The sequence below is a fragment of the Erinaceus europaeus genome, chromosome 1, assembly GCF_950295315.1.
Source record: "Erinaceus europaeus chromosome 1, mEriEur2.1, whole genome shotgun sequence".
NCBI classification, from domain to species: domain Eukaryota; kingdom Metazoa; phylum Chordata; class Mammalia; order Eulipotyphla; family Erinaceidae; genus Erinaceus; species Erinaceus europaeus.
In genome coordinates, this window is record NC_080162.1 from 109,003,887 (window position 1) to 109,016,432 (window position 12,546).

Below are 12,546 nucleotides of genomic sequence, written 5' to 3' on the forward strand. Positions count from 1 at the left end.
GGGGACAAAGAATAGCTAGCAATAACATCTTTTCTTTCTCTGTTTGCGTGTCAGGATTTGCTTGGCACTTGTATGATTTTGACCAACTTTTTTTTTCTTGAAGTGATTTCAAAAGTGATTTCTTAAAAGCCTTCTTTAAAAAATGTATATATACACAATGTAATACTAGTCAGCTGTTAAAAATGATGAGGTTGTCTGGTCTGGTTTGCATCCTCTTGGGTGAAACTCAAGGACATCATGTTGAGTGAGGTATGCCAAAAGAGAGAGAGAGAGAGAGGAAGGTGGGGGGAGAGAGAAGGACAAATTGCAAATGATCTCACTAATAGTGGGGCTTAATAAAGTAGGGATGGGGATGGAGTGTACAAAGCGAAACATGGACTGAATGAACATGTGTGTACTGCACCAAAGCAAAGGGCTTTGGGGAGGGAGAAGGGACGCGAGGAAGCAAACTCTGGAGGCCTAGTATATAATGAAATTGTATGCATCTTTCAATGACTGCATTTTAAAGCATTAACCCCTCAATAAAAAAAATGTTTAAAAAAACTTTTCTTTTTGTAGTATACAGGAAATAGAGATGGAAAAATGGTAAAAAGCTTATACATTGAACACATACACCCAAGCAGAAGCAATACTCTAGCATAGAGCATTCTCTGTTAAGACCCATGATAATGGGTGAAGAACTACTTTCCAAGAAAGTGTTTAATATAGGACACTATATTTATGAAAAAGAAAGACTGGTATATTACTGAGTAAGTAATAATCTAAATCTCTTTATAGGAAGCACATCTCTTTTATATTGACTTTAGTAATCAACTTGTTTGCTAAATCTAAATAATTATTTCACTGAACAATTATATATTCATATCATTTGGTATCATTACAGTTTATATTAGTAAAAGCTTGTAGAATAGATTATTCTTTGACTTCCTCTCCTCCACTATTGTAAAGCACTTTATTTAATAAAAGGCTCCATGCTCTGGCTTGGGAAAAAACAAAAAGAAAGAAAAGGTTTAAGTTTATTCTTGAATATAGTGACAGAAGACAATGTCTAGATAGAAGGATTCATAAAGTTTGGCTAGAAGTGTTCAGATATCCTGCCTGAAAAGATGTGGAAAATACAATAACCAACAGCAGATCACTAACTGATATATAAAAAGGAAAAAACAGGATATATAAGTGTTGACAGTTACAGTGTAGGGAGAGTAAATCTGGAAGTAGTTATACTTGCCTGAATGCCCTTGGCCAATTTCTGCAAGAGTGCTTGATCCTTTCCATAACACAAAAAGCTGTGTGTGTAGACACTATAATACTTGCCATAGAGATAAAAGTATAGCATGTTTTTTGGAGACTCGTAAGTGTCATTTAGGAAGGGCTGAAAAGTAATTTGTGTAGAGGCACCTCCAAGGTCTAAAGCTCCAGACGTTTCAAAACTATTTTCATCTGTGTTGAAGTTAAACCAACTTGATTTCTGAAAGAAAGTACAGTTATTAGTGAGAGAAGTCTCTGGAATTGCCCCTATTTTTTTTTTTTTTTTTTTGGTATTAATTCTTGTGCTCAAGGATCTTCTAGAAGGAAGTAGAATTAAAGCAGCACAAAGTTCACTGGGGATTTCTTACTGAATTAACATCAAAGGGAGACTTCAAAGACATAGCTCAGGCTATGTATGCTAACATAAAATCAATGTAGCCATTGTTTACACACAATCTGGGACCAGAAAGACTCAAGTTCAAATCCTCACTCATAAAAAAAAAAAGTCTTCACTATGTTCTCATGAACCATGCAATTGTGAACAGAATAATTATTTCTTTTTTAAAATATATTTTATTTATATTAATGAGAGGGATAGGAGGAGAGAGAGAAAGAACCAGACATCACTCTGGTACATGTGCTGCCCAGGATTGAACTCAGGACCTCATGCTTGAGAGTCTAACACTTTATCCACTGCACCACATTCTGGACCACCAGAATACTTATTTCTATAGGTACCAACGAGGGCCTATAAAAGAAACAACACTTGGGCTTGGGCGGTGGTGAACCCGATAGAGTGTATACATCACTATGCTCAAGGGCCCAAGTTCATGCCCCTGGTCTTCACCTGCAAAATGGGAAGCATTACAAGAAGTGAAGTAGTGCTGCAGGTGTGTCTCTCAATCTCTGTCTCACTTTCCCTCTCAATTTTCCTTTGTCTTGATCAAAAAAATAAGTAAATAAAACAAAATATTAAAAAGAGAGAAAGCATGCCTCTTATGGTTGTTCTGAAAATGAAATCAGACAATATATGAAAAGATCATAGCATATTATAAGACATAGCATTAAGCAAAAAATGAGCTATTCTTGTTTTTGTTTATTTTATTGAACCCTGGGTTCTCACACATGCATCTTGCCACTGAGTCACCAGTCCTACTTTTATTTATTTATTTATTTTTGCCTCCAGAGTTATCACTGAGGCTTGGTGTCAGTACTACACATCCATGGCTCTTAGAAGACCTTATATTCCTCCATTTCTTTTATTGGATAGGACAGAGAGAAATTGAGAGGGGTAGGGGAGGTAGAGAGGGGGAGTGAAAGAGAGACACCTGCAGACTTGCTTCACCACTTGTGGAGCTTCCCACCTGCAGGTGGGGAGCCAGGGGCTCGAACCTGAATCCTTGCATAGGTGTTTAGTACTATGTGTGCTTAGCCCAGTGCTCCACTGTCCGGCCCCCTCAAATATTTTTTTTAATTAGAGACAATGACAGAGAGGCAGAAAGGCAGAGTGAAAGAGATCACAGCTCTGAAGCTTCTTTCACTGTGCTTGGGCTCAGGGTTCAAACTTGGGTTGACTACATGAAGAAGCAGTGCACTATCCAAGTGAGTTATCCTCCTAACCCTTAAGATATATATAAATCTTTTTTTGAAAGAGAGAGGAGGTATTGGGGTGAGAACATAACAATACTCAACCACACTTGAAGTTCTTATTATTCCCAGTCGTGCTAGAGACTGAACTCTGAGACTCATGAGGTGGGTACTATACCACTGGGCTGTCTCTCTGGCCCTATTCTTATATATTTGGTGGAGCTGGGTCTTTGTGTATGCATAGTTTGACTGCTCTGGTTCCCCCCACCCCCTTTTCATTCAGATAGAAAGGCACAGAAACAATGAGAAAATGAAACGCCACAGCACTGGTACTATAGTGCTGACCATGTGATGCTGGGGCTTAAACCTGGGCTTCATGCATTCTTCTTCTAGCGTTTGCCCTTCTTCCGTAGCCAGTCAACAGCGTCAGGTTGAGCCTGATGTAAAGTTTCGAGACCTCCTTTGAATCTGGAGAGGTGGCAGTCATTGACTATGTGGGTCATTGTCTGTAGCCGCAGGGGCAGTTCAGGTCGTATCTGGCTCCCCAGCGATGGAACATAGCGGCGCACCAGCCATGGCCTGTTCGATAGCGATTGAGGAGGGCCCAATCATAACGTGCTAGGTCAAAGCCGGGTTGATACTTGCAGGGGTCTGTGATGAGGTGTCTGTTCTTTACCTCAGCTGACTGCCAACTCTGTTTCCAAGAGTCTGGAACAGAGAAGTTCAGTGTAGGCATAGGGGACCAGATTGGGTGACGAGACGTCAAGTATTGGACAGGGTGGGCGAAGATATCCGCGTATATTGGCAGGTCCGGTCGAGCGTAGATGTGGGAAATGAACTTAGATGATGCCGCATCCCGACGAATATCTGGCGGAGCGATGTTGCTAAGAACTGGCAGCCATGGAACCGGGGTGGAACGGATGGTTCCAGAAATTATCCTCATGGACAAAGCATGAACCCTACTCAGTGAGTTATCTTCTTTCTTTCATATATTTTTTATTTTGTTTTCAATCTTTATTTATTGATTGGATAGAGACAGAAATTGAGAGGAAGGAGGAGATAGAGAGACACACACCTACAGCACTGCTTCACTTCTATTTAAAGCTTCCCCTGCAGGTGGGGACTGGGGGTTTGAACCCAGGTCCTTGTGTATTGTAACATGTGGGTTCAACCAGGTGTACAACCACCTGGTCCCCAGCAAGTTATTATATATATAATAATTATATATAATTATATACAATAATCTTATATATAATAACATATATAATAATAATTTTATATATATGTATATATATAACTTTATTTGATGCAACAGAGAGAAATTGAAAGGGAGAGGGGATGGGGAAGAGGAAAGAGACAGAGAGACACCTGCAGTCCTGCTTCATCATTTGTAAAGCTTTCTCCCTGCAGGTGGGGACCAGGGGCCTGAACTCAGGTCTTTATGCATGGTAATATATGCACTTAACCAGGGGCACCACCACCCAACCCCTTCTGCCCCTATTCTTATTTCTTATTCTTTTCTTGTTCTGTTCTTTTTTTTTTTTTTTTACTCCAGGGTTATCACTGGGCCTGCATTACAAATCTACTGCTTCTGAAGGCCATTTTCCCCCATTTTGGTTGCCGTTGTTATTGTTATTGCTGTTGTTGTTGTTGGATAGGACAGAGAGAAATCAAGAGTGGAGGGAAGACAGGGGAAGAGAAAGATAGACACCTGCAGACCTGCTTCACTGCTTGTGAAGCTAACCCCCGGCAGGTGGGGAGCTGGGGGCTTAAACCAGGATACTTGCTCCCGTCCTTGCGCTTTGCGCCATGTGTGCTTAATCCTCTGAGCTACTGCCCGACCCAGCCTCCGTTCTTATTCTTAATGATAAATCTTTAATGTTCTCTATCCCCCTAAAGAGAAACTATGCCTTCCCTATTCTCGCGAATGCAGGAATAAATTAATTTGCCTAGTTACCCAAGTACCATCTAAGCTAGCAATTACATTGGCCCCAGGAAGCCACCTCCACTAACACTGTGAGATACTCACCTGAGTGAATTCACCCATCAGGTAGTTGATTGTTATCCACCCATAAGCACCTTCTTCTTCACCGGTGATGATTCTGGCACCTCGTAAGTCAAAGGGGAATTTGTTGAGGGTGTGTGTCACTTTATCCATGATAATTCTGGCCTGTGTTCTATTTTCTGCACTGCACAAAGGAAGAGTTAGGTTACTTGTTTTATGTTAATAACAATGACTACACACTCTGGCTGAAGTTTCTAAGTCAGTTCTGCTAAGAAGTGAGTCACAGAACTAGATTTAACAGAGGGATGAAGATTCCCCCACATACGACTGTCTGAGGATCTCTTCTTGATGAGGCAAAATGAGTCACTTGACCCACTCCTCCACAAATTCATACCCTTCCAATTCCTGCATAGGTTGGTATTCCTAAAATACTTGTTGTTTTTCTTTGGTTCTTAAAACAAGAACAGAGGGCCCCGGTGGTGGCGCACCTGGTTGAGCACACATGGGATCAAGCTTAAGGATCCAGGCTCAAACCTCCAGTCTCTATCTGCAGCGGGGAAAGCTTCACAAGCAGCCTCCCTTTCTCTCATCCTCTCTATCTCCTCTCCCTTTTCAATTTCTCTCTGTCTAATCAAATAAAAGGAAGGCAGAAAATGGCCAATGGGGGCATTAGATTCATTAGCCACTGAGTCTACGGGAAGAACAGCAATTTATTGTGGTGGTGGCTAAGTATTGTTTGATCACCACACCTAAGCTGTTATGTACTAAATTAGCCATTTCTGACTTCTCCAACCTGATTACTTAGCTAGGCTCAGTATGAGGTTTTATTTTATTTTATTTTATTTTATTTTATTTGTGATTGATAGTGGGCTATAAAATTGCGAGATTACAAGATATAATCCCACTTCATACCCATTGCCAAAGTTCTGTGACCACACCCTCCCACCTCTCAAAGATAAGCACTATAGTTCTCACAAAGTCTTAGAAGTTGTTTGCTGGGGGCGGGTGGTGGTGCACCTGGTTAAGTGCAAATGAACAAGGACCCAGGTTCAAGCCCCGCAGTCCCCACCTGCAGGGGGGAAACTTTGCAAGTGGGGAAGCAGTGTTGTAGATGTCTCTCTGTCTCACTCTCTATCACCCCTTTCTGTTTTAATTTCTGGTTGTCTTTATCCAATAAATTAACAAAAATAATAAAAATAAAACAAAATAATTATTTAAAATAAGAAATCACTTTTGGTTTTCCTTTCTTCTTCCTCCTCTCCTCCTTCTTTTTCAAGTTTATGTTTATAAGCTCTCTAGATTCCACATATGAGTGAAACTATCTGATAGTTGTCTTTCATCTCTTATTTTGCTAAACATAATCACCTCTAGTTCCATCCATTTAGTCCCAATAGACAGAATATCATATTTTTTATTGCAGAATAGTATTCCATGGAGTCTATATTCCATAATTTTGAGGTTTTAAATTAGAGGTCTAGTGGCACATGTCCTGAGACAGATACTGAACTGTGCTAGACTGGAGAAAACTATGAATTTTGTGCCTTTATTCTTGGGTCTATCTGAGGCAGTGAGCCCTAAGGATGGAAATCTTTCAGACTGTAATAATGAAGGTGGGGTGTGAGTGTTTCTAAAACCTGGGCTATGCAACAATGAAATTCTCTCATCTGAATGACTTTCATACCCTTCCAGTTGGCCTCCTTATTCCTAGTTTTCCTGTTTGATTCATCTTCTCTACTACTCTCATCAACTGTGTTAAAAACCTTTTAATAGCTTCCTGTTACCTCCAAGATAAACTCCAAATTCATGAGCATTGTCTACAGGATACTCTGTGACCTGATCTTTTCAGAATCCCACTTACCACATGTGTGGTCTTGGGTAAACTACTTAACTTTTATAAATCACAGCTTCTTATCTGGATAGTAGTAGACAATCATATTTCATGATAGAGTTATGATGATTACATTGAAGCAAGATGCCAAGAACATCATGAATGCTCAGTGAATATATTCATCATCATCATCACCATCATTCTGTTATATGGACCTGATATTTTCTCTATTCAAAAGCAGCTTATAGTCCTCTGAACATGCCTTGGTCTCTCATAAGTCCCTGCCTTCTATTAGAACACAACTCTGCCACCAAGTTACAGACGCTACCATGACACCATCATGACTTCCCAGGGCTGATGACTTCACCAATGTGTCCTGGAACCTCACCTCCCCAGAGCCCTACCCCACAAGGGAAAGATAGAAACATCTTGGGGGTATGGATCCACCTCCCAACATCCACATCCAGAGGAGAAGCAATAACAGAAGCCAGAACTCCCACCTTCTGCACCCCATAAAGAATTTTAGTCCATACTCCCAGTGGGATAAAGAATAGGGAAGCTTTCAGTGGAGGGGATGGGATACAGAACTCTGGTGGTGGGAATTGTACTCCTCTTATCCCACAGTCTTGTTGATCATTATTAAATCACCAATAAAAACTAAAAAGTAAGAGTATAAAAAGATAAAAAAGAACACAAGCTCCAGGGAAGCAAGGTCTCTGTCTTCTTCACTGCTGTATCCACAGTACTTAGAACTGAGCCAAGCACATAGCAGGTACCAAATCAACAGAGTTTTAGAATGCATGGTATCTGTTCTGTTGGTAGTGCCCTTTCCCCACTCTCCAAAGTATTCTTCATGATTTATTCCACAATTCCACTGCTTTAACACGTCCCCCACTAGCCTCCTCCTGTGATGGGAATGGTTAAGGGTGTTCTCAAAGAACTTCTAAGCATACGTCTGTTAAAGAATCAATCACATTGCACCAAAAACGCTGGTCTACGGCCATACCACCCTGAACACGCCCGATCTCGTCTGATCTCAGAAACTCTGTTCTCCTTAAGGGTTAAGTCAGCTATGTCTTTACCTGGAGACAGGGTAGGCCATCATAACACATAGCACACAAATACATATATGAACTCATGAATGGTGCACACAAGTACTAAGTGTCACCAATAAAGATGGTGCTGGTTATTGCGATTACTGGGGTTTTCTAAGATGTGGAAATTTAGGATGTCTAGCATTTGGGCTGTGAGATGAGTGTGGCACTCTCTCATAACTTCAGGGGTCTTTGTACTGCCTGGGCTAACTCCTAGTTGTTCTTGAGTTGTACCTGAGTAATCGCATGCCTGCTGTGGCTCCCAGGTAAACAGGTGTATCTTGGTGGTGGGACTGCGGAATCACGTGCATGGCCTTTTCCATGCATTCAGACATATACATCTCTAGATCGTCTAAATATTCAGCTTGTTTTGAAATTCCTGGACCTAGAGAAAGACGTAGAATCAGATGATAAATTTTAAAAAAGTAGTATAGGACATACATTCAGAAAATTCATGCACAATTGTGGTATTTTCTGAGAAAACACAAGGAGAAAATATAGATGGAAAGAGAGACTCAGAGACAGAGACAGAGTCAAAGAGAGTGTGAAAGAGACCATAGCACCAAAATTTCCTTCAATACTGTGGGGACCAGGCTCAAGCCCAAATCACATACATGGCAAAGAAAAATAAATAAATAACCACTATCCAACTGGGCTATTTCACTGGCCCATTTAAAAATATACATACACATAGACATATATACAAGAGAGAAAGAGGAAATAGAACCAGTGTGTCACTCTGGCATATGCAAGATTGGCAACTGAATTGGGGGCCTCATGCTTACAGTCCATTATTTTATCCACAGCACCACCTCCTGGGCCATGAATACAGCTTGTTAATATGATATATTTATATTCATATTCATATGTTGTACTTAGAGGATAATTCACAGAACCTTGTCTTGGTAGGACTTATTTTTAGACTTCATTGTTCAGTAATTTTGCCACTGAGTGGCGCAATTTCTACATTTCAACTACATGACCTTCCTAACAGACTCAGATTTTAATGGCAAATTTCAAATATATTTAACTATCTTTTAAGGTTTCTCCCACAAGAAGAAAGATGACACTGGAAATGAAAATTAAAACAAGTACCAGGCACAAAATTCTGATGAGGAATCTCATCCTTTGTTAGAAGAAACAAGGAAGAAACCTTGACTTGGTGATTTTTTTTTTTCATTCTGAAATCGTGTCTTCCTGGTAAAACTACTTTAGAACAAAACTGTTCCTATGGATATGATTAGAACCAAAATTATTCATATTTTTCTTAAGTTAATACTTGAAACTGTTGGCTCACTGTAAGATAAAGCAACTAGTCAGAATTTTATGGTGAGGGTTTTCTTTGAAGATAATTTTCCGGGGATGTTATCCATATCACTATAGCCTTTTTAAAAATGGCTTAGGGAAAAATTAATCAAACCCCTTGGAATATACTTAAAATAGACCTACTAGCTTTTTCCAAAGTGAAGAACCTCAAATCTCATCTGCTATGTTCTTTTTTTAAAAAAATTTTTAAATATTTATTTTATTTATTTATTCCCTTTTGTTGCCCTTGTTGTTTTATTGTTGTAGTTATTATTGTTGTTGTCGTTGTTGGATAGGACAGAGAGAAATGGAGACAGGAGGGGAAGACAGAGAGGAGGAGAGAAAGATAGACACCTGCAGACCTGCTTCACTGCCTGTGAAGCGACTCCTCTGCAGGTGGGGAGCCGGGGTTCGAACCGGGATCCTTATGCCGGTCCTTGTGCTTTGCGCCACCTGCGCTTAACCTGCTGCGCTACAGCCTGACTCCCTTCATCTGCTATGTTCTTACTTTTTATGTTCCTAATTATTAATAGTTTGCTCTGCTTTATGTCTTAGTTCTTTTTCAGCCACCGAGTTGCAAATGCTACCATGACAACAACCTGACTTCCCTGGGCAGATGACCTCACCAATGAGTTCTTGAACCCCACCTCTCCAGAGCTCTGCCACACCAAGGAAAGATAGAAACAGGCTGGGAATATGGATTGACCTGTCAACGCCCATGTCCAGTGGAGAAGCGATTACAGAAGTCAGATCTTCCACCTTCTGCACCCCATAATGACCCTAGATCCATGCTCCCAGAGAAATAAAGAATAGAAAGGCTTCCAATGGAGGGGATGGGATATGGAACCACCACTCTGGTGGTGGGAATTGTGTGGAATTGTATCCCTCTTATCTTATGGTCCTGTTGATCATTATTAAATCAATAATAATAAAAAATAAAAGGGAAGTCGAGTGGTAGCACAGCAGGTTATGTGCACATGGCGCAAAGCAAGGACCGGTGTAAAGGTCCTGGTTTGAGCTCCCAGCTCCCCACCTTCAGTGGAGTCGCTTCACAGGTGGTGAAGCAGGTCTGCAGGTGTCTCTCTTTCTCTCCCCCTCTCTGTCTTCCCCTCCCCTCTCCATTTCTCTCTGTCCTATCTAACAACAACAATAACAACTACAACAACAATTTTAAAAAGGGCAACAAAAGGGAAAATAAATAAATAAATAAAAATAAATTGTTACTGGGGTTTGGTGCAGGCACTGAGAATCCACCATTCCTTTTCCTTCTGCCCCCTATTTTATTGGATAGGACAGGAGAGAAATTGATAAGGGAAGGGGAGACAGGAGAGAGAAAGACAGATACCTGCAGACCCGCTTCACTGTTTATGAAGCGTACTCCCGGCAGGTGGGGAGCAGGGACTCAAACCTTTGTCTTTGCACATGGTAATGTATGTACTCAACCAGGTGTGCCACCACCCTGCCCCTCATAGCTTTTTAAAACAACCTGCTCATTTAATAATGAGGGAATTGGTCCTAAGTTAATGGATGGTTGTTTTGATGAAAGCAGTCTGACCTTCAAGAAACAGTGGCTTTATTTTTTTTAACTCTATTTTAAAATGATTTCTATTGTTAGTTATTTAGCATTGGTTTACAAAATTATAACATTTCAGGGTATCATTTCACATCTAGATATACGTAACTCAATAAAATGAGAGATTCGGATTGGAAAATGCTTGAAGTACAGTCTCAATACATGGGTCATAGTTACAGTAAATGAGGCTGCTGGGTAGAATGACTTTCTCTCAGAAATAGCTCTCTACTGCTTTCTTGACTAAATGTAACTTTTTAAAAAAAAGACTTTCTTTTCATTTAATTTTTATATTATCTTTTTATTTATTTATTGGATGGAGACAGCCAGAAATCAAGAGAGTAGGGTGTAGGGGGAGACAGGGAGAGAGACAGAGAGACACCTGTGGCACTACTTCACCACTGCAAAGCTTTCCCCCCTGCAGGTAGGGACCATGGGCTTGAACCTGGGTCTTTCTGCACTGTAACATATGTGTTCAACTAGGTGTACCACCACCTGGCTCCCATAAACTGAAAATTAGTCCCTACAGGCCACCAAACTATCTTCTGGGGTCTATTTGTCTGTGTCCGTAAAAAAAAAAGAACAGTGAGCTGGGAGATAACATCCCCAGTAGAGCACACACTTTACTTGGCTAACAGGTTCATGTCGAGTCCCTGGCCCTCACTTGAGAATACCATGCATAACACCAGAGAAAGCAGTGCTGCTCTAGCCTTTGTTCTTTCTCTGTCTCCTTATCGCTCATGGAAATACATATATATTCTGGGCCACCAAAATAGCTCACCAGGATAGTGTGCCTGCTTTGTCTAGAGTGCCTGGCCTCATGGCATTGGAGGAAGCTCAGGTGCTGAGGTGTCTTTCCCTTTCTCCCTGTGTTTTTTTTGTTTTTTTTTGCCTCCAGGGTTATCACTGGGGTTTGGTGCCATCACTATGAATCCACAGCTCCTGGAGGCTATTTTTTCTGTTTTATTAGACAAGATGAGAAATTGAGAGAGGGGGAGGAAATAGAAAGGGAGAGAGAAAGACAGATCCCTGCAGACCTGCTTCATTGCTCATGAAGTGTCCCCTCTATAGGTGGGGAGCTGGGGGCTTGAACCCAGATCATTGCAGGAGTCCTTGTACTTCATACTATGTGTGCTTAACTAGGTGTGCCACCATCTGGCCCCTCTCACTCAGTCTCTCTCTCTCTAATAAAGTCAGCCTGGAGCAGTAAAGGTTGAATGATTAAAAATAAGATAGGTCTTTATAAAAAATCAATAGTGGGTTCCTGGATCAAATGATATATAATGAGATACAATGGTCAGAGAACATTGGTGCATGCTGGAGTGTTGAGTTGGAGAGAAAAGAACTGAACTGTCAATACCTCCAACTTGTTTTGTGATATTAAGAGAAAGCCAGGGTTGGGAAAAGCATCTTAGCAGTAGAGCACCTGCCTTGCACACCTGGGGCTCTGGACTGAATTCCAGCATTGCCTGAGAGCAACCAAGACAAAGTAAGTAGAACCTTATGTACAATACTGCACTACTTTGCATTCTCTTAACAAAACCAACTTAATCTAGTTTTTAACAAACTGGGAGAGGGCTGAGGCAGCTCAGTGGTAATACTGGCACTGTATTAAAACAAACAAATAAGAACAACAACAAAAACCTAGGAAAAAGAACAATAAGTGACCCAGAGGAGTAGGTAACCTAGTTAGGAGACCTAGATTCATTGTCCTAGTTCTCCTGCTACATACAAGTCTAGCTTTCCAGGATTTTGTTTCCTTTCCTGTAAAATAAGGTTCAAATAAACCATAAGACCTTTTTTCCAGCTTTCACTATCTATGATTTGGCCATCCAGATCCACATAGAAGGTACAGCCTTATTGAAGACTTCTTCCAAGCTTTACATTAGAAGATGAAGAAAAGTAATTC

At 40.7% G+C, this 12,546-nt stretch overlaps 1 protein-coding gene across 1 annotated transcript in view; it reads right to left on the reverse strand.

Moving 5' to 3' along the window:
* The window catches only part of ENTPD1 (ectonucleoside triphosphate diphosphohydrolase 1), a 133,415-nt gene that overhangs the window by 20,371 nt on the left and 100,498 nt on the right, over positions 1 to 12,546 (reverse strand). Inside the window, exons 4-6 of the mRNA XM_060193083.1 lie at positions 7,997 to 8,147; positions 4,865 to 5,024; positions 1,229 to 1,468 (exon numbers count right to left, since the gene is read on the reverse strand). Coding sequence (XP_060049066.1) covers positions 1,229 to 1,468; positions 4,865 to 5,024; positions 7,997 to 8,147 — 551 coding nt within the window. The remainder of the gene's footprint in view (positions 1 to 1,228; positions 1,469 to 4,864; positions 5,025 to 7,996; positions 8,148 to 12,546) is intronic.